Source organism: Nelumbo lutea, chromosome 3, assembly GCF_056320005.1.
Source record: "Nelumbo lutea isolate HS-2025 chromosome 3, American lotus-T2T, whole genome shotgun sequence".
Classification (NCBI taxonomy): domain Eukaryota; kingdom Viridiplantae; phylum Streptophyta; class Magnoliopsida; order Proteales; family Nelumbonaceae; genus Nelumbo; species Nelumbo lutea.
In genome coordinates, this window is record NC_142686.1 from 10,542,378 (window position 1) to 10,570,080 (window position 27,703).

Consider the following 27,703-nt stretch of genomic DNA (forward strand, 5'->3'; position numbering starts at 1 on the left):
TTCATTAAATTTTTACAACAATTATTTATTCATAAACGATATTACTAATTGGTATAATTTACTAATCTCTATAAAATCAATAATTATAGTTAATGATTATCAAATAATTAAAGGAAACTATTTAACTAATAATCCATAATTTTGTAAATAAATAATAATTTAAAAAATAGGAAATTAATATGCAAAAAAAATTATCCAAAACTATTTAAGTAGTAGTCTATTATTATTATTATTCAACTAAATAATTATTAAAAATTTTAGGAAAACTAAATTAGGAAATTAATCTATCATAAATTGTTTCTTATTTATTTAAATAACAAATTATTATTATTATTATTTTAATAGATAATTATGAAATAGTTTAGGAAAATTATTAAATCTGTCCACACCAATCCAGACCACTTGGTTGACTTCAACCATAATTGGTTTAATATTAATTAATAACAAATGATTTACTTTTAATTAAACTTAATGTAATTTACCATAATTACATTAATTTACTATAATTACATCACTTTGATTAATAGTAAATAATTTAGGATTGAAAGTAAATAATTTACATTAATTTATTGATATTATAAATAACTAACTTACTATACAATTTTTTCTAATCAATAATAATTTCAATAATTTTTGGAAGTTGTCATCAAATATTACAATCTATTGTTATTTAATTTACTATTAGTTAATTGGTTGTAGAAAATTATCAGAATTGTAAGGATGCAATTTTCCCTATAAAACTAGGGCCCTACCTTGCCCCACCTCGAATGGGGCAAATTATCTCGAATTTTAAATAGGGATGGGATAGGGAAGGAATGTGGAAAATATTTTTATTACAAATCAGGGACGGGGAAGGGATGAGGTTTGCATATAATTCCCCAAACCCAATGGTAAATTTGTAAAATATCGGTAGACTTATTATTGATTTTTATAATATTTATAAGTTTTTTCTCATTTTCTTATAATCATAGGATCCCATGATTCCATTTATAAAACACTCCCAAATTATCATAGTCCAATTCCTAAAATACCTCAAAATTCTCATAATCCTATTTATAAAATATCTATAAATTATATTATTTTTAAATGATTGTTTGGGGTGAAAAAAATTTTAGGATTCCCCATCAATAATAGAGAAATCAGTTACTTGCCGTGTCCTTGCGATGAAATGAAGTAATATCTGTGGATAAAATATCCTGATTACGGGGGCAAGGGACAAGGAGGAATTCCCCATCCCGCGCATCGCAAGGACACCGCTAGTTATTTAAAAAACCAGTTACTTGCATTACAGTGGCTCTTGGCTTAAATAGTAAATTAAATTGTTGTGACTCCATCTCGAATTGGATGAAATGAAGTAAAATGGAGCCACAACAATGCATCAAAAAAAGATCTGCTCCTCACGCAGGGCGCCTCACACCGATCTCATACGCACATTTACCATGCATTGGAATATCCCTCGTACTTAGAAGTTAGGGTGAGATGTTCCCAATGTACGTAGATGTGCTTGTGAAGCGCCCATTGAAATCGTACATCAGATGTACGGGTGCAATAGCTGTTGCCTGTTGGACCATATCCGGACACTCACCTCTCGTCTATAAAAAAAGCCACCTAATCTGTAATAAACCGCGAGTTAATTTGGAATAGGAAGTCGGGACAAGGAGGTTTTATTTTTAATCCACATGGAGGTTATTTTTGATAATTCGCATGAAAGCTGGAGGGCAATGATACGAAGCATGAGCTTAATACATCCAATCCGAGTGACGAGGAAGCATCGCAATTGGTCCCATCACCGTATAGTGTTCCGTTAAGGGTACCAGGATATTCATGTCTTATTCGTGGAAATTCCAGATTGGTTAACAGGCTAACCATCGTGGCATATTACGTCAAATGAACTCGTTTGGATTGAGGGTGTTTTAGTAAATTAAACCTAACCTCAGCTGCAAAGTTGCATTTGAGTTCTTCTCCCACAGATGTCCAAAGACTTGGTAACGTTTCCAGCCATGGGGGAATGCAGGAAGAAGAATAAAACCTGGTCCCTATGATTTATTGCCTCTCGGACATGTTCCTGTAGCTTGTGTATTTTGATGCGTTGTTTGAGAATACGAGCGGGAACCACAGGAAAAATCTTAGCTTTTGACCCTTTTAATCCGAAATTCCGAAGAAAACAGAGCAAAAAAGAGGGACTTGTCATGGATTCCTGTTCATATGGACGCGTATCTGCAACTGGGCACTGGTTGGTCCTCGAAGAGATGAATAGAAACTTCAAAAAGATGAAAGCTCTCTGATTCGTGCCTACGTGACCTGCAGGAAAAATATACAGAAGATGGATGTTAATTTTCTTCCCGGTGAATTCCCGGACAAGTATCTCTAACAGGTTTTTAATGATCAAAACTCAAAAGTATTGAGAAAATCCGAGATTTTTTTTTTATTTTTTATTTTTTTATTTTTTGTTTATAGTTGCTGAAGCAGCCAAAAAAAAGAGAATGGAAGGAGGAGTTGAAGAGAGTGTTAGGTTGCTCAGTTCGGAGTCCAGATGGGTTGACGGAAGCGAAGTGGATTCAGAGTCACCTCCACTGTCCTTGCACGAAGAGGAAATCAGTAGGGAGGGGCATGGGTCTATTAGGAGAAGGCTTGTGAAGAAGCCCCAGAGACTGGATTCTTTTGACGTCGAAGCAATGGGCATATCTAATTCTCATGACCACCACTCGAAGGTAGTACCTTTAGTTCGTTTTTTTTTCATATATTTTTCTTTATGATTCTCACCTTTTGGTGTTGGATTTATCTTTACCATCTTTTCAATATACCATCAAGTTGATTTTACAGTTTCTTTATTTATTTGGCTCTTTTGAATCTGATACGCTGATTCATGCTAAGAAACACACGAACTAGTATGGAAGAAAAACAGAGAACTCTGCTGATTGAAGTAATGATAGTGCTTTTAACTTTCCACATTCTTTTTTATTGTTTTCTTTTTCTTTCTACAATGCCGGACTTTGACTCTTCGAGGTGTGCGTTTTATCCTGAACTTGAAACTTTACTTAAATGACGTTCAAAAAATGGCTTATAACATCTAGTTACTCCAAATAGGTGTTTCTCCATGAATCATAAGAGGCTTAGAGCAGTATCGAAAATCGTGGAAAGTCTAGAATAATCCTTGGAATTCGTACTTTGTAACGGGCTACCCAATTCAAGCAAGGCATGGTCTGCCTCTTGCTTGCACCGCATATCAATTTAGGAAAACCTCTGGAAGCATGGGAATAGAAGTCATGGGATCTAATCAAATATAGGAGGTTGTCAAAAGTCCAAGTTTAGAAATATCTAAAACGAATCTGGAAGTGCATATGGTTCAGAAATTAGATGTTGTTCATTGACCTAGAATCTAAATTAAGTTACTTTGAATATTGAGTTGTGAGGATGTCCCTTAAAACAGATAAATCTCTTTTCAGTAATTTCACAAAGATAAAGCTTTTCCACCATTGACAAATGCCACCTTCTCCCATTTTTTCTATTAAGAAGATGCAAATCTTTTACCCCTCCACATTCTAGAAATGAAAGGGAGTAAAAACCCTATGTAAAGTTGAAATCTCAAAGTTAATCTGAAAACAAGATTAGACACATTATACTTCCATGCTACAACCACACAATATGGCCTTCCAATGTCAAAAACTAAATGAGCGATATGATGGTCCTTGCACAGTGTTAGCTTGACCACTTAAATAACCAAGAGATAAATAAAGTTAGTCCATTTTCTTTCATGAATGTTAGTATTTTCCCCAACCAATCCCATACTTGTTGCACTCTTTGGACAAGTTAAGCCCTTTGATGAGTTCATGGGATGCTACCTTTTTCCCTTGGTATAAATTGTTGTAGGACTACTTATTATTTTGAATATTTTTTTTATGCATGACAAAATTTTACTGAAAAGGTTAAATGAAGAAATACAGAAGGGCTAATCTCCAAAGAAAAAACAAATCAGATGAGGGAAACAAAAGGTAAAAGCAGAAAATAATGTTAATGCAGAAGATCATTTCCTAGATTTCTTCTGAAACAATATAAAAGAGTCCCCATATTGTGTTTCTTTGCTGGTACAGATGCTGTTTATTTATTTATTAAATTGATTATTGGGGCCTTATTTCTTGGGCCCTTTTCCTTCCCTGGGGTTACAACTTGTAGAGGTTTTAAATGTTGTTCTTATTGCTTCATCTTTTAATGAAAATTATTATTTGACAATGAAAAAAAGGACTTTGCATGTTGCCAGTGCAGAAGTTTCTGGTCAGTAAGTACATGGTTTGGACTATGGGTTGAGACCTCCACTGGTAGAGAATTCTTGCCATGGTGAATGCTGTCATGCCTACACACATATATTTGTGATTGAATGAATGGGATGGTTTTTGGTCTAAGGTCTATGGTTGTCTTTGTTACCATTTATAAGACTTATCGTCCATCTTTGTTATTGATAGGCCATTTATATGATGTACTGGAAATGCATTTTCTAGCAAAGACATCACTTTCTAAGAGAATGTCTCAATTACATTTCGCCTATGCTGGACAGAACTGATAAGTGTTCAACACACATTGGCCTGCTTAGTATGATAAAATTCATGAATTATGTTTCTCTTGTCTTTTCAGGTTTCAATTATGTAAAATTTATGCAGTACCAGTTTCAATCTGTTATGCAATTACATTTTTTCTTATTTCCATGTTTGTTATTCATTAAGGATTTTTTTTTTTATATGCATAAATTAAATGTTGTCATTTAACATCTAAAGTGAATTGCCTATACCTGCTTGTTTGAAAGTTAAAGAAATATTAGAAAACTTTGCTAAAGCTTCAGGCGAATGCCCAAGCCTTAGCAAATCTGCCTCGTCTTTTTCTCAAAATATCCCTCCTAGGCTTTAGAAGATTTTATATAGAATGATGAGAATTCCTAGGGAGAAAAAAATCTGATTCCTACCTTGGGGCTCTGATTCAAAATGGCCGAGTTTCTAAGAAAATTTTCAGTGACCTTAGAGAAAGAATAAATAATAAATTGGTGGGTTGGAAAAAGAGAACCCTCTCCTTCGCAGGCAGAATCACTCTCGTAAATTCGACTATCAGTTCAATGCCTCAGTTCATCATGAGATCTTACAAGATCCTGGATAATGTGATTAAGGATATAAATAAAAGTCAGAATTTCCTGTGGTCAAAGAATAATGGTAAAAAACCATTCCATTTGATGAGTTGGGATAATGTGTGTCTACCCAAGAGATGGGGTGGGCTTGGCCTTAAGAACCTATTCTGGGTTAATGAAGCTTGCCTTGCAAAGCTTGGATGGAAAATTCTTAAAGAAAAGCAAAACATTTGGGTGAAAGTTGTGACCCATAAGTATCTAAGGAATGAAAATCTATGGAATGCCCTTATAAAAAGAGAAATTTCTTGGGCTCGGAGAGGAATTCTTAACTCTAGTCCTCTTCTCAAGAGAGGGATTGGATGGAATATTGGCAATGGTAAAAATATCTACTTCTGGAAGGATAAATGGATTGACTCGGGAGCTATTGAGGATTTAGTTAATAGAGATCCCTCTAGTGTTTGATAGTGAGATGCGAGTTTTGGATTTCATTGACCATGAAAGGTAAGTGTGGAAGACAAGATTCGTAGAACTGTTCCAAACCGTGTTTGGAATAACATTAGGCCCATCTGGAATAGGGGGTGTGTTTAGAGATGTGGAAGGAAAAATCCTAGCTCTGTATTCTGGCCCAATAGGTGTGGGGGACTCGCTTAGAGCTGAAGTTTTGGTGCTCCTCCTCCAGGGGCTCAGATGGGCCAAGCAATTGGGTTTCCAACAGTTGGAAGTGGAGGGGGATTCAAAATTAGTAGTAGGATGGCTGCAATCAAACAGTTTGGGAACGTGGTTCCTTAGACAACAGGTAAGGGAATTATTGAGCCTCACAAGGGAGCTGGATGCAAAAGTGTATTGGTCTAGGAGGTCACCAAATGCTTTTGCTGACTACCTAGCAAAACAGGGGGTGAATCGGGAGTTTTTGTTTTGTGCAGTGTTGTAAGATTTTTGTTATTCAGGGGTCACCTTTTACTTTGGAAGGTGACAGTTGTTTCTTATGGTTTTATCTAATGAAAGTTACCGTTTCCTATAAAAAAAAGGCCCATCTTAATCCCTTCGGATTCTAGCGAAGATAACCTAATATGGAGGTTTGACTCAAAAGGGAATTTCACCATTAAATCTGCTTATAAAGAAGTTAGTACTTTGTCGAGAGGACTTGGGGGCACCAATTTGATACTTAGTAAGATTTGGGGAATTAAGGTACCCCAAAGTTAAAACTTTCCTGTTTCTGGTTTTTAATAACCATCTAGCTACTAAAACCCTGCTCATCTCTAGGAGGATTCCCATTGATGGCTCTTGTTGCTTCTGTGGTGAAGAAGAGAATAGTGAACACATCTTTCTTAAATGCTCCTTTGCAAAACAAGTCTGGAGTACCATTGAGCCTCGTGTAGTTGATCAGAGCTTTGGAGGTTCTTCAATCCAAGATTGGTGGTCAAATCTTCACAATGGAGATAAATTGCTTTATGAGAAATACAACTCTTCATTTTATGGTATCTCTAGAAAAGTAGAAATGATAAAGTTTTTAACAATAGGTCTGTCCCCCCTTCGAGTATCATTGATAGAGCCCTTATCTCTTATAGGGATTCTTGTTTGGGACTGCATACCAGTAACAAACCAGTGGGCTCAAAATGTTGGAGAACCATTGTTTGGAAATTGCCAAGAGAGGATACTGTTAAAATAAATTTTGATGCCTTGAGAAAAGAGGATGGGGCCTGCTCCTTTGCTTCTATAGCCAGAATCCATTGTGGGGAAATATTGGATGTTAAAGCGTCTTTTGTTGGGTTCACAACGATTAATGTTGCTGAAGCTTGGGCTGCTTGGGAAGCCCATAATATGGCCCAAAATTTCAAAATTTTCCCATCTGTTTTGAAGGTGACTCACTCGTAGTGATTTCGTGCCCAAAGAAGCGGATTGGTTGGCTGAAAAGCTGGATTGTGGTGTCTTGTATGTTCATTCCTACAGGGAAGCGAACCAAGCTGTGGATTGGTTGGTGCATCCTCTATCATCTTTTGACCCTTTTCCTTTTGTATTTCTTCTCTCCCTAGGGATTTGTTCTTTATCTGCAGAGACAATTCATGGGGCCGAGCTACCCTCCTCTGTCTTGTGTAGCTCCTCCTGTTTCTTACCAAAAAAAAAAAAAGTAAAGTGCCTATTGGCAATCAGGTATGCCCAGGTCATAATGCCTCATCTCTCCTGGATTTGGAACTGCCACATTTTCTTTAGATGTGTAATATTACAAGAAAAAGGAAAAAAATGAAGTAGAAAATGCTTAGCATGAGGGTTCACTGATTTGTGTTGAATGTGACAAATAAATGCATATTCTTTTTTGGTTTCACTGTATAAATTGGAATCAACAGAGTACTGAAAACTCTATCATCTGCAATTAATATTGGAAAGACCTTCTCTCCCACCAACACTCCATCTCAAATACATCAGTCATACAAAAAGAGTTAATATTTTGCGGAGAACTCTCCACTCATGCAAAATTTACATTCCATGACTCAGGATTTGTCCATTTGGCCCACACTTGCAATGGCATTCCAAACACTTGGTGTAGTATATGGTGACTTGGGCACAAGCCCTTTATATGTCTTCAGTGATGTTTTCAGCAAGGTGCCTATAAAGTCTGATGCTGATGTCTTGGGAGCTTTGTCGCTAGTGATGTACACTATTGCTCTCCTTCCTCTTGCAAAATATGTTTTTATAGTTCTCAAAGCCAATGATAATGGGGAAGGTACAATTTTTTTTAACTTGATTTAGATCTTACCCTTGTGTTAATGGCCTTTATGTTTTTATAAACAACGAAAGAATAAAGAAAAGAACATGTTAGAACATATCCTTGTCAATCAACAGATGACTGCAGACTGTTATTGCAGGAGGCACGTTTGCACTATATTCATTGATTTGTAGGTATGCAAATGTTAGTTTGCTTCCAAACAGGCAGCAGGCTGATGAACGTATCTCTAGTTTTAAGCTTAAACTGCCTACTCCGGAGTTGGAAAGGGCATTAAATATAAAGGAGGGCTTGGAAAGAAGATCTTCCTTGAAGACCCTTCTACTGCTTTTGGTTCTGATGGGAACTTCCATGATAATAGGGGATGGTATCCTAACCCCAGCAATGTCAGGTACATTTGGTGGTGCTTTATATTTTTTCGCATTCTATGCAATGTTGATATTGTACATTTTTCTACTAAGAACATAAACTTTAAGTTTCATAAATCACAAGAGACATGATGTCTTACCTGTTAAGTTCAAATTCACATGATTTCTTACCTGTTAAATTCAAATTTACATGTAGAAATGCTACCCAACATGTCAATTGTGCTGCTAACATCACATGTATTTTTCTGGTAAGAAATCATGTGAATTTGAACTGTAAATTACATGGACCCTATTCCGCAATTCTACTCTGTAAATTACATTCTCCTTGTGCCTTACCAAGCGATGCTGCTAATATCACATGCATTTTGTTATTTCAACATCCAGAATGCATGTGCAATAGCAATGTTTGTCATTTTTCATTTGACATGCAAAAGATGAGCCAGTAATAGCTTCTTCTGAGAGCACCAAAGGCAACTATTCTAGGGATAAAACTTTGATAGCTGTAAAAAAGATGTCTAATGGTCAGGAAAAGCTAAAAGGCAGTATGTTGTGTGCTATCACTTTTATAAATGCTTAGGATACTGCCACTGATTCAATGATGAGGATCAAGGAACAGATCAACAACAAGTATGATGAAAATTAGTTGACTAGATTCAAAAATTCAAGCCTACAGTTGAAGAGATGTTATCATCACCCTTTATGTGCATATGGTATTGCTAGTGATGTAATAATCTGGATAAGGAATAAATCAACAACATGTATGATGAAAACCAGTCCAACAGGCCCAAAATCCAAGCCTGCAGTTGAAGAGATGCACACACTGCCCCTTTCAAGAGCTTTGCCATGCCTGTAAGATATTTGTTATGGGATTTTTTTGATAGATAAAAGCAGTGGTTTTATTTATTTATATTCCTTACTACCTAAAGAAACTGGATAACAGGGGATAAGATAAACAGCCAGCCTTGGCTAAACAAAGAAAATAAAAAACTTTACAGATTGGTTTCTGGCCCTGGATAGTCTCTATTACAAAGATCTCCCTAGTCACCTTGCAGTCCTAGGGACCTACCAGAACAATCTGTTCAGAATTTCCTAGTGCCTATGACTGTCTAAGGATCTATATGTGGGCATCAGAAAGTGACTCACTTCATGGCCGAGTTATTGGAGTCGCCACCCATCATGGTAGAGAAAAGGGAGGGATGGGACTCCCAGTGTTCAAATTAAATAGTTTTTGATTTATGGTGACTCTGTCATCAGGATAAGGCAATCCAGGTAGTTGGGGAGGAGAGAGGGAAGGTGTTAGGCACATCTCTCCCCTGTAAATGTGAATGCCATTCCCCAAGAGTGTGGCAGACCCCTCAGTGCAACAAAAGACTCACTTCCTGTGGGTACAAACCGAGTCCAAGAAGTCTCTTGGACTCTAGAGAGCTTCCTAAATGTGTGAAAACAAGTATATTCGATATGCAATCATCAGATTCTTCTTACATTGTTAATTCTTTTATTTTCTCCCTTTATATATATATTTATTTTATTTTATTTGGACATGTCTAGCACCAAACTATTTGGCCTACTACTTTCTATAGACACTAAGTTCTACTGGGGATTCGGTTTGGTCACAGAACCACCCATGGATTCACGCTTCCTTGTTCACAGCCTAGGTTTTGGACTAGAATCCAATGAATGGGGCGTTACTGGGATTCTCCTTCACGCTTTTCTTTGGAACCAGCCATTACTTCGAGAAGGTCCAAGTTAGATTGGTTTTGAACAGATGTAAGCCTGAACCAGGGAATGCAAGGGGCTGGAGCTAAAATGGTCTAAAGCAAGGATGCGAGGGGTGGATTGTAGTCATTTGAGTCCAGTCCCTTCAGGGTTTCCCTCTTCACACCTTTCTCGGAATCGGCTCCTATTGAAAGGTAGGTAGAAAATTTTTACATGTTTGATTCATGTTGTGTGGTATATTTCTGTGTGTAAGACCCTAAAACTGGACACTTAATGAGACTTGTGTTGGTTTTAAACGTTCACAGCCGTTGGATAAGTCTGGGGAGATTTATCCTGCCAAGGCTGACACTGGTGTGCTGCCAACTGTTGGGGTGGCTTGTCTCATCCGTCAGGGTGAGACCCAAGGCACATGCAGTGTAGGATTACTTGAACCCTTGAACCGGACTAGATTTTCAATATTGCCCTGGACCTTGGAGATTGATGGGCAAAACTAGAAAGTTACACATGACCCCTAGACCCGATTATGGTACTGCACTAGTTTTTGGATTGGGCTTTCTTTGATATGCCAATCAGTGAGATTCTTAGCGGGGGTCAAAACCTCGGTATGTTGGGATAGTCTGAGAATTCATTTGAGTGGGTGATCATAGTGATGGGATTGGCCCCTTTGTCGGACAAAGATAATGATCAATGATGCACTCTCTTTGATGGAAACCAAACTGTTGGCAATTGATTTCAATCGTTGGAATTTTGTTTTGCAAAGATTATATATATGATATATATTTAAGTATGGTTTCAAAATATTTGCAAATGGTTTTAATTCCTGGGATCCATGTAAGTAGAGAGTGCAACACTGTTCCTTGCAGCCGATGGAGAGGTTCTTTCTTGTCGGGCAGTGCTTGATCATTATGAGCTGAGAGGTTAAGTGTAAGGCGATTTGGGATAACACCTGATGAGCTAATCTTGTACCTGCCCACAGCCCTTGGGTTCTTATAAGATGGCTTGGCCCATAGACCACTTAGTGTAAGTGTTGGGCCCATAGGGTTCATATGATGGGCTCAAGGGGTTCACTGGGCTCTTTAGTGAATTCGGCCAGGCCTTATAACAAAGGCTGGGCCAATCCATGTGGCTGGTGTATAGATCAATGCTTGGGTCCCACGCCATACAAAGAAGTCCAACTGGGCAACAGTTTGGAAGACTTTTGAGCACTTGATACTTATTGGGCCTAAAGCCCATTTCGAATTGGGCTGATTTGATCATTCATTAACAAGGGGCGAATCTGAGATTAGGATGAGCGCAAAAGCTTATCTAATCTGTAGATAGGATTAAGAAGAGTCCTAATCCAAATACAGATTTGGATAAGGGCAACTTCTGATATGATTAGTAAATCTTTTCCTAATCATTAAGCAACTGGAGGAAACCCTATTTGAATTACAAGGATTCGAACGCTAGGGGATTTTACACAGAACACACCCTGCAGTTTTGTGAGATAGGATCTTAGAAACCCTAGAGAAGAAAAGCAGTTCGCCATCTTCTTCTCTAGCTCCCTCTTGTTGCAGCCGCCACTATCAATTGTAGTTCGTTTTCTCTATCAGAGAAAGATCAAGAAAAGTTCTTGATATCAGTCTTTTTTTGAATGACTGATTCGGTTTGGTGTTCATTGTCGTTCAAAGGATTCTTGTGAAGGATTCAGTGTATAGGACGCATTCTGCTGGTTCTGTTCCACAATTGTTGTGTCATCTTTAGCATGAGCAGATCTTGGTGCCTTCTTTGGGTGTGAACACCAACTTTGGGAGATATTATTTCTCTGGATCAGGTATAATTACTCTCTTCTCTTTTGGTTCAGATCTAGTTTGGTTCTGGTTCAAGTAGGATCATTGAATCTTGATTCTAAAATTAGGGAATGCGATTCCCAGTTGAAAGGTAGGTAGAAAATTTTATGAAATTCGCCCACCCATTCCACAACTGTTTTGGCGTCCATACGATGGATTCTACCATCCATTTCAGTGGTATTAGAGCCACAGGTTTGAATCTTGAACCATGAATTCAGATCTGAACCTGCGCAATTCGGTAAAAGCTGTTCTATCTGGGTATTGCGCAGTTTGCCGTTTTATTTCAAGAAACTGTTTCTTCTTGAGGGCGATTGATCTGAAATTAATTTTGTTTAAATCTGAAATTTATTTAGAATGGTTCTTGATTTATTTCTTGATTTAATGGACTGTTCGTACCTGAAGATCGAAGTGCAGATTTGGCGCAGATTGTCTATGCATTCTCTTTTGTAATTTCTATTCAATTCGGTCTGTAAAATAATTATTATTATATTTTATTTTTTAGACTGAATGTATAGGATTCAATCAATGATATAATTAATTAATAGAAATATGATTTTTATTTATTTTATTTTATTTTCTTGATTGAAGAAGACGACGACGCTGGAGATTTGCAGATGGAGGGATCGCATTCTGCGTTTTTGCAGTTTATGAAATTGCAACCCTAGTGACTAACCTCTGTTTTGCAGGTGGTGCGAACAATCCATGTCTGATTTACGATTGTCTAAAATTTAGAAATATTAATTTCAGATCTTTCCTAAATTAATTCTTGAATTGAAAGTTAGTTTCAGACCATCTCGGACCAAATCTGTTTGGACCGAATCTAGGGTTCTAAAGGGGACCGTTTTCAGTCCAGTTTTCTCACACTATCAGGCCCAAATCTGATGTTCAATTGCAGGGATTAATTCGGCCCAACCTGTAAAGCCCAATTTTAAAGAGTTAAAACTGCAAAAGCCCACTTATGTGAGAAAAACTATATGGGCTGAATTGCTAACTGCCATTCAACTCATATACCTAGATGATATTAATTGTTAATATTGTGTTTTGTTGGGCTGATTGATGGGCGTTACAGCTAGTGATTGATTGGACCAATTCTTCCATATCATGTGATGTGTAGTTTGATGTGCTGTGACCATGGGCCATAAGCACTTGGCCCATGATGATTCGTTAGTGGCTCTTGCGCACACCATGACTGAATGCACATCATTGTCATGGTGTCCCTTAAGGTCATTGGATGACCCCTCTTTGCTTGGTGGGCCCCACAACCCTTAAAAGGGAAGCGTGCGTAAACCTTAGCCGATTTAGGCCCAATAGAAATCTGACTTTATGAAAGTCAATGGGAGCCATTTTGGTTTGACCTAAATTAGAACTAGTGCGTAATTTTGTTTCCTCCGGTAATACGAGTGCATGTGATAGGGAGATCCATATGATGGACTCTCTAAAGGCCTTCCATCATTAGCACGATGATGGGTCATTCAGTAATGAGGAAACACATCATAAAATTGGGCTATCCATTTGCTGTTGGGTCTGTCAGAGTGTTTCATAAGATGATAGGGGCATCATAAACCGATGCGGGAGGGGCTTCATCAGAAAATGGGAACTCTCTCACAGTACCTTGGCGTAACCTGAATATGATGGGTGAGCACTCACTGGACAGAAATGTTTACCTGAAAACGACTCTGAACTTTGTCTGACAGAGGCCAAAGGGAAACTCATACGATGAGTGGATGTGATCCGTCGTAGAAAGGTGGTGGGGTTATGCAGCTGAAACAGTTGGTTCCGTGCACCCTATGTGATTTCCCACATTTTCAGAGACATCTCGCCGTCTTCGTCACTGAGATAGGAGGGAAATCTCAGAGACGAACAAATGGAAATGGAACATAGATTAAAATCCATATCTATGTAGGTAACATGAATCAAACTAAAGGTTGTGGACTAACGTTTTGCTGTTTTACTAGAAAATGGAAAACGAATAATTTGCTAAGTTGCTTGACGACAAGCTTAAGGGACCCAATTATGCCGATTGGTACAGAAACCTTATGCTGGTCCTGACTTCAAAAAAACTGGATAAGGTGGGTAAAAATCTTGCTCCAGATCGTCCGGGGGACAAGGTTTCTTAAGCCCGAAGGAGAGAATACAAAGAATGGGAGGACAAAAACTCCCTAGCCCACTGCTATATCATAGCCTCTTTGGACAATCCGATACAGAGGCAGTTCTATCAGATCGAACTCGCCAAAGACATATTAGATAGTCTGAAGACTATACGAAAAGCAGAATTGTTCTACTCGACAAAAGGTCCTGGAACAGTTCATTATCGCGTAGATGACTAAGGGGTAGCAAGTGCATGCCCATTGTCTTCGGATGATGGGCTACATAAATGAGTTGGAGGCCCTTGGTTCCGGGCTAGATCTGGTCACAAAGATCGATGCTATTCTCAACTCTCTGCCTTCGTCTTTCGACCCGTTCATTATGAATTATAATATGAACAAGCTAAATGTCAGCGTCCAAGAGCTCAGCAATATGTTGCAAAGAGTTGAGGAATTAATAAGGAAGGATGAGCCGATAGCCATGCTTGTTGAAGTTGGAAAATCTGGCAAAAAGAGGAAGGCAAAGAGAAAGCCTCAGAAGAAAACCACCAAATCTAAGAAACAAATGAAAGACAAGGCATCCGATGCCTGTCACTTCTGCAAGCAGGCTGACCACTGGAAGATGAATTGTCCTGCCTACCTGGAATCTAAGAAAGGTACTTTCGGAACTTGTGTCATGGAAACTAATTTATTAGTAACTTCTGTGTCTTGGTGTGTTGACTCTGGGGCTTTAACTCATGCGTGTGTAATTCACTACAAGGGTTCAAAGTAAGTAGAAGGCTGAGTGAAGGAGATATGACACTTTACTTGGGGACTTCTGCATGTGTTGCAGCTACGGCGATAGGAACCGTAGAATTGAATTTTAGAGAAGGGATTCTTGTACTGAAATACTGTCTTTATGTACAAAATCTAAGAAGAAATTTGATTTCTGTTTCTAAACTGTGTTGGATGGATATACTGTTTCTTTTAGTAATATGATTACTATAAAAAGGAACAACAAATTCATCGCATACGGGGAACTGGAGAACGATCTCTATGTTCTACATCATTCTCTAGAAACTAACATAATCGAAACTACGTCGGTCGAAATCCCCAAGAAAAGGACTCGTGACATGGTTAGTCCCACGTGCCTGTGGCATTACCGACTTGGCCACATCGGTATTGACCGAATCACAAGATTGGTAAAGCGTGGTCCTTTGGGTTTTCTAACCGTAGAAAACCTTCCCACTTGTGAGCCTTGCCTTACAGGCAAGATGACAAAGTAGCCATTTAACGGTAAGCCTGAAAGATGTACATGCACACTTGACCTTATACATAGTGATGTATGTGGTTCCCTGAGTGTTAGGACCCGCAACCAACATTTGTATTTCATCACCTTTACCGATGATTTCTCACGATATGGTTATGTGTACCTAATGAGACATAAATCTGAAACCTTTGAAAAGTTCAAAGAGTTCAGACAAGAGGTCGAGAAACAGTTAGGGAGAGAAACTAAGGCCCTTCGATCAGATCGAGGTGGCGAGGATCTCTCTGACGAGTTCAGGGACTACTTGAAGGCCAATGAGATTATCTCACAATTGGCTCCTCCTGCAACACCCCAACTCAACGGTGTTTCAGAGAGGAGGAATAGGACATTGCTAGACATGGCCTGATCACTTCTCACACTCTCAAAATTGCCCACATCATTTTGGGGATATGCGTTAGAGACCGCAATGTACGTGCTGAATCGGGTTCCAACCAAATCGGTTCCGAAAACTCCATACGAACTATGCACCGAAAAGAAACCAAGTGTCAAACACTTGAAGTTTTGGGGTTGTCCTACGCACGTTAAAAGAACGAGTGCGGACAAATTGGAATTCAAGACCAACCGTTGCTTGCTTGCAGGCTACCCAAATGATTCAGTGGGTTATCTTTTCTATGACCCAAGTGAGCAGAAAGTGTTCTGCAGTCGAAATGCCATGTTCTTAGAGACGGATTATATCTTGGACACTCATCGTCAGGAAATAGTTCTTGATGAGGAGAGCTTAGGATCAGTGGGAGATGTCCCGCAGGTTCCAGGTAGTGACCAACCTAGAAGATCCACCCGGGTATCCAGGCCACTAGTCCGTTATGGTTATGACCAGGATAATTACCTGGCGGAAGCCTTGATTAGTGAGGAGGATCCCATGACTTACATGAAAGTTATGTTGGACATAGATTCCCAGAAGTGGATGGAGGCCATGAGAGCTGAGATGGACTTGATGGAGGCCAATGGAGTCTGAACTCTAGTAGATCCGCCCTCTAGGGTAAAAGCAATTGGTTGCAAATGGATTTATAAGAGGAAGAAGGGCCCCGATGGCAGGATTGAGACCTACAAAGCTCGTTTGGTGGCGAAAGGGTATACTTAGAAAGAAGGTATCGACTATGAGGAAACCTTTTCGCTTGTGGCCATGCTTAAATCCATTAGGATCCTGCTAGCTATAGCAGCATACCATGACTATGAGATTTGGCAAATGGATGTCAAAACCGCGTTCCTGAATGGAGATCTTATTGAAAATATCTACATGCAGTAGCTGCAAGGCTTCATTGCTGCTGGTTAGGAACACATAGTATGTAAACTTAATAGATCCATATATGGACTTAAGCAGGCTTCTAGGAGTTGGAACATCCGTTTTGACTCTGCCGTCAAATCGTTCGACTTTGAGCAGAATCCGGATGTGCCCTGTGTTTACAGGAAGTCCAGTGGGGATAAGGTCACCTTTTTGGTGTTATATGTGGACGATATCCTACTCATTGGGAATGATGTAGGAATGTTGATTTCGGTCAAGGTATGGCTTTCGTAGCAGTTCTCCATGAAAGATCTTGGAGATGCTTCCTATATACTAGGTTTTCGACTCTATAGAGATAGATCGAAGCGAATAATTGGATTATCCCAGGCTGCTTAGACAAAATTGTCAAAAGGTACAACATGGAGAACTCCAAGAAAGGAAACATTCCTTTCAGGCATGGAGTCACTCTCTCTAAGAAGATGTCTCCCAAGACTTCTGAGGAGATTGAGGGCATGAAAGATGTTCCTTATGCCTCAGCCGTAGGGAGCATCATGTATGCCATACTGTGTACTCGCCCTAACATTGCTCAGGCGGTGAGTGTCGTAAGCAGGGTCCAGGCCAACCCAGGGCAGGAGCATTGGACAACTGTGAAGAACATATTTAAATACCTTCGAATGACAAAAGAGTTTTGTCTGGTATTCGATGGTAGTTCACTGCAAATTCTGGGGTATACTGATGCCGATTTCCAGTCAGATCCAGATGATAGAAAATCTACATCTGGGTATATTTTCACGATAGGATCGTGTGCTGTTTGCTGAAAAAGCAACAAACAGGGGTCCACGGTAGACTCCACAACCGAAGCTGAGTACATTGCCGCAAGTGAAGCTGCTAAGGAAGTTGTGTGGATGAAGAAGTTCGTTCACGAATTAGGAGTGGTTTCGTCTAGCACATCATCCATCCCGTTGTTGTGTGACACGATGGAGCGATCGCCCATGCTAAGGAGCCTCAGGCCCACTCGAAGTCAAAGCACATCGAGAGAAAGTACCATGTACTGCGGGAGATCGTTGGTAGAGGGGACGTCTTGATTCAGAAGGTAGCATCAGCGGATAATGTGGCAGACCCATTAACTAAGCCACTCACACAGAAGGTGTTTGAGAAACACGTGGAAAGTATGTGACTTTGGCTTGTACCAGATTGGACCTAAGTGCAAGTGGGAGCTGTTGGATAGTTTTTGTATGCCCTTAGCTTCAATAAGTTTTTGTATGCCCTTAGCTTCAATAAGTTTTGATGTACAAAAACAGTCTAACACCTACGTTGGAGGGAAAATGGGCATCATTGCCTACGACAATCCCCCTCTTATCCTTATGTTTCGAGCTTCCACGAGTACAATGGGGGAAAAAGAAGCTAACAATAACAATAATGCAAGAAACTACAAGGGGAAAAAGTCTACTTTTGCATTTGGTGGATTTGTTTGGAGTTCTAGAGGGTGGCAACTGCACAGCCTAGAGGGTTCCCACGCGCTGAATTTAATTTATGAGAAAAAAGGGGTGATGAGAATGGTTTTCTTCTTCAAACACTCGAGCTCCTTTGCGTTTGGAACGCTTTGGTAGCATTTGTTTGTCTCTGCGTTTGATGGGTTCGTTTGGGGGTTTCAAAAGGCAACAATTGCACATCCTATGGCGCTTCTCCCACGCCTTTGAGCTCTGTGTTGGATTCAGGCAGAGGGAGGGTCTTGATTCTTTGCAACCTCGAGCCTAGAACGATCTGGGGTGACTATATCGGAAGAACTCACTATGCATTCAAATGATTTGGAGGCATCCCAACCGAAGAACTCAAAAGGAAACCCTTGTGCATGCCAAGGATTTTGAGGAGTCTTTCAGCCCTTGGAAACGAAGCCCTGAAGTCGTTGGCCTTGGAACTTTCAGTACTTGGGGGAGCGGTGACTAGGAGGTTGCCATGGAGAGCTAGTGGCAAGAGATGTAAAGGTTTTGGTTTGGAGGAAAACGATTTAGAGTCGCCAGAATCCGCCTATGGCGGCCTCTCCTCTTGCTGGTGAGCTCTGGTTTTATTCCCTGTTTGAGTAAGGAAGGTGGGGGGAAGATGAAGGACTTGAAGCCAAGTACCCCCCCTTCTGACCCTTTTTGGTAAAAAAAAGAAAATAAAATGTGGGAGGATGCCAGATAGGAGGGGAACTTGGGTGATGTGGCAAGAATGTTAAGTGAGAGGTTGGGCCCGTTTCCTTAGGCTGATTCAATGCCTTGGGTCCCCCACCAACCCCTATTTATAGTGCTCAAGTTGGGGTAGTTTAGGTGTTTTTGGTGTTTGTGGGGGGCAAAATGGTCCAAAAGATGTGAATTTCAAGGTATTTTAGGTACTGGGAAGGAGGGTATTTTGAAGGCGTTCAAGGGTAAAATGGTCCAAATGAGGTAAACTTAGGGGTATTTTGGGAAGGATGATGAGTGTTTTGGGTATTTTGAGGGTTTTAGGGGTAAAATGGTCTAAACAAGGTAGATTTGGGGGTATTCTAGGAAGGATGAAGGGTGAGGGGTGTTTTGGATACTTTGAGGTTCTTGAGGGGGGGGGTCCAACAAAAGTTGTAACAAGGGAATATTCTGATCCAAAAGTAAGCAACTTTTGGGTGGCCATAATTTACTCAGGAATGGCTACTGTGTTGATGTTATATCACAAGAGAGTTGTGCAAACAAATGACAACTTGTTGAATAAAATCTCACTTGGTTTGAAGGCTAGGAATGGAGTTTTTAGGTGAAATTTGGTAGGGTAGGGTTTTTGAGGGTCCCAGATTTGTTGGCGGGGTCAAATGGGTCTAAAGAGATCTGCATCTAGGGGATTTATGTGATTATGGTTCTTAAACGATGAAAAAGGGCTGAAAAGGAATCTTGCTTCGATCAAGGGCCAAATGATGGAGCATTGAGATGAAATTTGACAGGCAAGAGTTTTAGGGTACTTGGAGTCTTTAGGGGGTGCCGGATTAGTCATGTGAAGTGTCTAAAGGGGGGCTTGCAATTTAAGGAGATTAGTATCCACTTTTTGGGTGTTGACATTATATATCAATGATATTTTGCCTTTTGCCTCACATCCAACCAATAAGTACTTGGCAGTCTCCTTCAACAATTAAGTCTGTCCATCCTTGCATCTTTACCAACCTTCAAACCTTGGATAAGTGCTAGCAATTCAGCCTTTAAGGAGTTGCCTTGCCCAATTGGTCTTGAAATCTTGAGTAGAATGCTTTTATTTTTTAATAGTTAACGGTATCATTTCATTAATATAAACAAGGATGTACGATGAGGAACAAACCGGGTATGAATACCCATAAAAGCAGTCAATACAAATGATCCCAAAATAATTGCTCCCTAAAAATCCCTTTCCTTGCTAAGGAATCTGTCAACCCATTAGCATCCCTTGAGTAGAATGTTGCTGTTGTTGTCTCTCACAACTCCACCTGATCCTGAAACCCCAGGGTTGCCTAAGCTACAACCATCAAAGTTTAATTTTAAAATGCCTACTTCAGGGGCTATTCATTCTTCTTTTCTTTTCTGATTCTGACCTGAAAGACATCCACTGTTTGCCATCCCATTAGGTATTTTCTTATAACCTTAAATTCATCACAAGTCAAAGCCCAGGTAGTTATTTGTTTTAACCATAGAGACCAACCAGAGAGTAATCATCTAATTCTTTGTTTTCAAATATCTTGGCATTCTTGATTCTTCTCACCCCAAATTCTTCAAATTATGGCATCTCTTGTACAGTACCATTGTTTTTTTTTTGCCTCTTTGTGTGTCAAGACGTTAGCTTTGTAGAGAAGAGGTCTATGACATTCATTATGGGCATAGCACTTCTTTCTTGTTTTTTTTTTTAATTTTATATTCTTTAGAATATCTTGGAGAACTTCTTGGATGGGCTTGCCTTACATCTTGTAGAATCTTCCCACAGTTCCCATTTGCTAGATTTTACAAGTTCTAATTTGTTTACTCTTATTCTAGAAATTAGGAGATCTTTGTTTTGAAGTTTTCATTTTTTTTGGGTATTAGATAGAACAAATTAGTGGTGACAGTAGGGTGCACATGAGGTCCACTTTCTATGAGTTTGATCCTGTACCTCCTTTTTTGATGTGATACGAGTGACCATATCAGCTACTGGATCATCAGCTGGTTTTTGATTTTATTAGAAATGCAAGTTTTTTTTTTTTTTTTAATAAGTGGTCCCTGTTTCTTTCTCAATTTGAAAAGATAAATGCATTCTGTAATATCATGTTTGACCAATTCCTTTTCTCTATATAGATGGGTATAAAGTGTGGCACATGATATGATGGAATTTGGAATTAAAGAGTTTTATTTGATGCTTGTAGACTTCTTGTAGACTTCTTGTGTATTGCTGATTGAATTCATCATACAATGCAGACTCTCATGTTTATTGTTTGTGCCAATTCTATCCTAGAGTTGATTATTATTTCTAAGGGTTTAACCCTTGAGTGTTAAGCCAATTCTTGAGTCTCAAATGTAGACTTAAAGTTCCCTGACACACATAAACTGATGCTGCCAAAAGCTCAAATACTTCCCCCATCTAAATCCACACTATAGGAATCTTTTGCCCAAAAAACAACCTTGATTTTCTAAAGTTATTCTCTTAAACTTGTCATATATATTTTAGGGTGAAGGAAGCATGCATGTCGCTGTCAATTGTGCATGTTTACTTGTTAGTGAGGCTTGGGATTTTGATATTGTTGAAAATACCATCCTGTGGAAATAGGATATTTTATAAATGGATTGAGATTTGTAAATTTTGAGAAATTGAGGATAGATTTGGAAAACTTATAAATTTTAAATATACCTTCAGGTCATCTTTTGTAAGAAAAGAAAAAGCAAAATTGAGGATCCATAGCATAGGGAACTCAAGAACATCCACTTATGAGTTATGACATGAAGAAATTATTTTGTCATATGTATATCTATTATCTATAACAAACCATTCCCTGATTGGGCTTTCTTTCAGAAGGATTTGGCCATATCCATAATTTGTAAGAGATAATTGATTGACTGTATACATCTTTTACTAATGAGTACAACATAAACATGGTTGACGTACAACCTTAATCAGCTACATAATGTAAATATGTTTATGTATAATGTATGTATACAAACAATTATTTTTTCCTGTTGAAGGAAAAAAGCATGTCTAAATATCCACCAAATATTCCAAGGTGCAAATATTGTGTTATGAATTATCCCAATCTAGTTAAAATTTTAATTCAGAGACACTATTTGATTTATTTTATAAAATAATGAAATTAATAACTTTAAACTATTACATTTTTTCCCAATTATTTTTTCCCTAAACAGTTAATTTATTATTTAGGGGTGAGCAAAAAAAAACCGAACCGACCGAAACAGAACTGAAAAATTGGTTAAGCGAACCAATCGGTTCGGTTTCGGTTTGGTGTTTTTAAAAAACCGAAGGTACCAGTTCCGTTTTGGTTAACCAATATAGAAAACCGGCGGTTAACCGAACCGACTGGTGTACATATATTTCTATATATTTTCTATATATTCGTGCATATTAAATTTTTATATTTTTTATATATTATAAATTAATAAATATGCATTATATATAAATATATATTTATAATATATGATATATTATTTATTATTTAAAATGTAATATTTTATATATTTAGAAAATTTTATTATATATTTATATATATCTTTATAATTTATATTGTAAAAAATAAAAAACCAAAAAATCGACGATTAATAGAACCGGTCAACCGGTTAACCGATAGGTTTCAGTTACCGGTTTTCCAAAAACCGGTACTACCGGTTCGGTTACATAAAGTGCCCACCGAACCGTGAGCACCCCTATTATTATTATTATTATTTAGAAATTAATTGGCTTTTCCAATTAATTTTCTATGATATATTATTAATGGCTTACCTAACTTTTCTGTAACGCCGGTTTGCAGTTTCTTTTTCTTTTACAAAATTGGGTTAGTTCTCTATAATTCTTAATTATTTGTAAATAAAGACAACGGTTGCTTGTTAAGATTAATTATTCCAATAATTAATTTATCAAGATAAGCATCTTCACAACATTTTGAATATATGAAGATGTTGAGATAAATAATAGTGGAAAAGACAAAAGAGGGAGATAGCAGTATGAATACCTTAGAAGCTAATTTTATAAACAAATTTATGGATTTGATGATGATTATAACAAAAACAATTTTTTAGTTTAGAATTACTATACATAATCAAATTGTAAAAAAATATTAATTACATATTCAGCTCTAAGAAATTGTACTTAGGAAAAACATGTCATGTTGGAAGTAAAATCCAGCCTACTGGCCTATTATGCTGATGAAAATTCTTTAAAATAAGAGTCTGATCACCAAGGAAGCAAGCTATATTGGAATAAATCCTGTCCAAAGGATGGAACTAGCCATAGAAATTCATTTGTTCCATTGCTGTTACAGACCCCAAACCATAAAAAGCTGACTTCCACAAAATCTAACTGACATAATTTTTGTTGAAACAACAAAGTAACAGAGGGCAGATAGATCAAAAGAAAATTCTTACAACAAAATAAATAATCCTTCTAAATTTGTTTTACTTCTCATAATAGTATAAGTAGGTCATACCATGGTTGGGTTGCATCAGTTTTATTAACATTGTTGCAAGATAACTTGCTTAGGATCTTGCTAATACATCTTGTTTTGTTCATTTTTATGTCACAGTAATGTCTGCTGTCAGTGGCCTGCAAGGTGAAATTCCGGGAGTTGATACAAGTGGGTAAATTTATTCTAGAAAGTTGACTCTTAAGAGTTAATTTTATGGAACTTGTAGCTTTTGGCCTTGAATTTTTCAAATTAATCTTTTCTTTTCACTTTTCTCGATGAAATATAGCATGAGTAGTGGTGAACCCTTCCTATCTACTATAAAATGTTGCACATTTCTGTTGATAAATTGACTTATTTTAAAAGGTCAAGGCAATTACACTATCCTAGCTTTTTGATCAATCACTTTCTTCTGGAGGGTCTATCTAGATGCATTTTTCCATGAGAAAATTCCACAATTAAACGGGTAGTACTATCTAATTGATACAATTTTGGTCATTCACCATCAATTTGATTTCTATAGTAACATGTTGTGTCTGAGAAGCCAAGGGTTATGAGCTAGTGGTAGTGAGATACAAAACTGAATTTTGACTGATTTGAGTTGTATTACTTACAGATTCTGTGGTTATCCTTTCTATTGTGATCCTTGTGGGATTGTTCAGCATACAGAGGTTTGGGACTAGCAAAGTAGGTTTCATGTTTGCACCTGCACTGGCTTTGTGGTTCTTCTGTCTGGGATCTATTGGAATATACAACCTATTTAAGCATGATATCACAGTTCTAAAGGCAATCAATCCAGCTTATATTTATTACTTTTTCAAGAGGAACAGTGCAAAGGCATGGTCAGCTCTTGGTGGCTGTGTTTTGTGTATTACTGGTATGTCTCACTTTATATAGCTATTCAAATACTTTACATGCTTGTTTCTTGGAAAATATCCCATTGAACTGGTTTCTGATTTTTATCTTCCTATCCTTCTCTATTTGGTATAGTCAACATGTTATGGTTGTGCCTTGAATTCTTTGTTGTGGCTCACTCCATGAACCTGCTCCGAATTAAGTAGAGAAAAACCTGAAGGCAAATTTTCATAGTGGTTTGTGGTGGAAGCACAGGGCTTGGAATGGACCCGATCCATATTCAGTTTATGGTTCGAACTGAATACGAAGAGTTATGTGGGGGGGGTCTCTCTTGTATACTTGGTCTTTGCCTTGTGAGAGAAGAGCGAGACTTTGGGTGTATTTGGGGTTTACTTGTTTAGGTTTTCTTGAATGAGGTTGTGAATGCACAGCTCTGTATTCCTCTCCAATTCTCCATTACAGATTACATCATAGATTTTTGCTCCTCCTTCGCCTGTGGACATAGGCTATAAGCCAAACCACGTAAATCTGTGTGTCCTCTTTGCGTGCTTCTTTTTATCTCTGTTTTTCTTTCGTTTTTGGGTGCCATTTGAATCTACATTTTTGGGTTTTGCGCAACACAACATTTGAATGATATTTTATTTTTTATATAGTTCCTTGCACTTACTGCTCCCAGTTCTTCATTTTAATTACTTTGTTATATTTGCAAATTTCTCTTCCATAGCTTTCTGTTTCATCTTATTTAATAAAACCTTAAATAATTAAAATTGTTTTAGTTTTCAATAAACTGTTTTGAGTTTCTTTCTTCTCACGTTAAAGAACATAGCAATTCCAATCAAGTTGATTCTGGTAAAATATTCTTCTCCGTGAGACCTACTAAATGGTGCTTCCAACTTCCCCATGTTTGCAGTGTGTGTAAAGCTGCTTCTGGTGTATTATAATGGCCATCTTCTTAAAGACTATGTTTAAGAACAAGATTCATCTTGATAGATACTATAATTATTCTTAGTGAATCAAGAAACAGTATCTCCTTTCCAACTTGCATGTGTCTTCCCTAGGGCATAAGTTTGTCAAAGCTATCAGTACCATTACATGTACAAAGGACTGGAATTATCATCTTTATATAATCATAGAAACATAATATCATATGTAGCATCACCACATCATGGAATACTTATCACTTCTCAATATACATTTGCTTGTTTGGATGTGGTTGCAGGATCTGAAGCAATGTTTGCTGATCTCGGTCATTTCTCTGTTTTATCTATACAGGTATCTGTGTACTTCTCAGTTATTAATAAATGACATAGACTTCAATGATGATACCTTCTTATCTTGTAATTTCAAATATCTTTGGTGCTTACAGATTGCTTTCTCCTTTGTGGTGTTTCCCTGCCTCATGTTGGCCTACATGGGCCAAGCTGCATATCTAATAAGATACCCTTCTTCTGCAGAACGGATATTCTATGATTCTGTGCCAGGTATGCACTGTAAGAAATTGTCACAACTCAAGTTTATTCAGCTTGGTTCTAAATGCCTTCAGATAAACTCTCTTGGAAAATGCATGTCATGTGTTCATTTACATTAACCATTCTAATATCTAAATGTCGTAAATGAACAGAAGCTCTTTTCTGGCCTGTTTTTGTCATAGCCACACTTGCTGCCATGATTGCCAGTCAAGCCATGATTTCTGCTACATTTTCATGTATCAAACAATCTATGGCCCTTGGTTGCTGCCCGAGGATGAAGATAGTTCACACCTCTAGGAAGTTCATGGGTCAGATCTATATTCCCGTCATCAATTGGTTCTTGATGATCATGTGCATAATAGTTGTTGCCACTTTCAGGAGTACCACTGATATAGCAAATGCATATGGTTAAGTATTCTTAATGCCAAGTTTGTGAAATCCTCCATTTCAGTTCATTCTTTTTTACTTTTAGTGTAAAAAGGAAAATGGTATGTTTAATAGTATCCAGAATGATCTGTACTGATGCAAATTGGTTTCTTGCTAGGCATTGCGGAGGTAGGTGTCATGATGGTAAGCACAACTTTAGTGACACTTGTGATGCTTCTTATATGGCAGACCAACTTGTTTCTGGCCTTGTGTTTCCCACTTGTCTTTGGGACAGTGGAGCTCATCTACTTGTCTTCAGTTCTAACAAAGATCAAGGAGGGAGGTTGGTTGCCACTTGCATTTGCTTCTTGCTTTCTCTGTATTATGTATACCTGGAGCTACGGGAGTGTATTGAAGTACCAGAGTGAGGTTAGGGAAAAGATCTCCATGGATTTCCTACTAGAATTGGGGTCTACACTAGGGACCGTCAGAGTCCCAGGGATTGGATTACTGTACAACGAGCTGGTCCAAGGCATTCCCTCCATCTTCGGCCAGTTCCTGCTCACCCTTCCAGCAATTCATTCTACACTTGTGTTTGTCTGCATCAAGTACATTCCTGTCCCAGTAGTACCTCAAGAGGAAAGGTTTCTATTCAGAAGGGTGTGCCCAAAGGACTATCATATGTTCCGATGCATTGCCCGGTATGGGTATAAAGATACAAGGAAGGAAGATCATAATGCCTTTGAGCAGCTTTTGGTTGAGAGCCTTGAGAAGTTTTTGAGAAGAGAGGCCCAGGAGATGGCATTGGAGAATAGCATAGCTGATATGGAGCTTGATAGTATTTCAGTGAGGTCAAGGGACTCCGATTTCCCGGTTGATGGGGTTGAGGAACTTCAGATTCCACTGATGCATGATCAGAGAATGGAAGAGGCAAGCACTTCCACTTCAGAAGAACCTGTGACCATTTTGCCATCAAGTGTCATGCCATCGGATGAAGACCCAAGTCTAGAGTATGAGCTTTCAGCCCTTCGGGAGGCCATTAATTCAGGATTTACGTATCTTCTTGCACATGGAGATGTCAGGGCACGGAAGGATTCTTGGTTCATCAAGAAGCTGGTGATAAACTATTTCTATTCTTTCCTAAGGAGGAATTGTAGAGCGGGAGCAGCAAATATGAGTGTTCCCCACATGAATATAATGGAAGTCAGTATGACATATATGGTGTGACCCACAGCCCATGTTTAGTAACTAAACACTAGAAGTATCAGCCTCTTAGAAATAATGTTGTATTACGTTTATATCCATCCATTGCATCATTAGTTAACTGGATCCACATCAAAAGGATCACTTTCTGTGCTCCATGCCTTACAGTTTACACATGTGATATGGAGGACAGCTTGTTCTAAGATAGACTATTGCAGTTACCAAACTACAGTTTTCTTCTCTGTCTATGTCATTTGTTCTCCACTTCTCTTTTCTGTATATATCTTGTAGCCTGAGAGCTGAGAGGGAAAAAATAACTTTGAAACGATCATTTTTATTGATTTATTCTTCTGGTCAATTAATCACCAATATGAATAAGGAATTGCCCAAGATGTGGATAAACCAATGTTTTGGAAACTGATTGAGAAGCCGCTTTTCCCTCTGGGTGGTGGGTGAGCCGTTCAATCTTCAATCATCTGGGCCAAATTGTTTATTAACCTGTGACATCATTAGTTATATAATAAAAGCAGTAAAAAACATAAAAATAAGTAAGATGAAAAATACAGAAGCTACAAAAAAATCCAGAGAAATTTGGACATGTAACATTATGTATTCAATAACAAGTGTAAAAAATAAGAATTATTGTAATGACAGAAATAGTTAAAAATACAGAAAATGCAAACAAACTAAAGCACTTAGGCCATGTTTGGGAGTGCTTATTTTTAACTTAAGCACTCCCAAACATGGCGTTAGAAGGTTTCCATCATAATGATGGGTTGATCAGTCCAAGTGACTAGGTCAAAAACTTGTTGAGACTTGAAAAGC

The 27,703-nt window shown here is 38.2% G+C and overlaps 1 protein-coding gene across 4 annotated transcripts; it reads left to right on the plus strand.

Annotated features, from left to right (window-relative positions):
- The first annotated feature begins 1,899 nt into the window (after nucleotides 1-1,899).
- Nucleotides 1,900-27,124, plus strand: LOC148862875 (putative potassium transporter 12). 4 transcript variants are annotated; one of them, XM_088979763.1, is made up of 10 exons: nucleotides 1,900-2,374; nucleotides 2,458-2,711; nucleotides 7,604-7,832; nucleotides 7,975-8,223; nucleotides 23,106-23,156; nucleotides 23,602-23,862; nucleotides 25,060-25,112; nucleotides 25,207-25,321; nucleotides 25,462-25,716; nucleotides 25,854-27,124. In XM_088979763.1, the coding sequence occupies exons 2-10, from the start codon at nucleotides 2,484-2,486 to the stop codon at nucleotides 26,900-26,902; spliced, it is 2,490 nt and encodes an 829-aa protein (XP_088835889.1). In that variant the 5' UTR covers nucleotides 1,900-2,374; nucleotides 2,458-2,483; the 3' UTR covers nucleotides 26,903-27,124. The 4 variants fall into 4 exon arrangements, with proteins under 4 accessions (XP_088835889.1, XP_088835890.1, XP_088835887.1 ...); XM_088979764.1 differs by having other exon boundaries at nucleotides 1,948-2,374; nucleotides 25,492-25,716; XM_088979761.1 differs by having other exon boundaries at nucleotides 1,969-2,345.
- The last annotated feature ends 579 nt before the right edge of the window (nucleotides 27,125-27,703 follow it).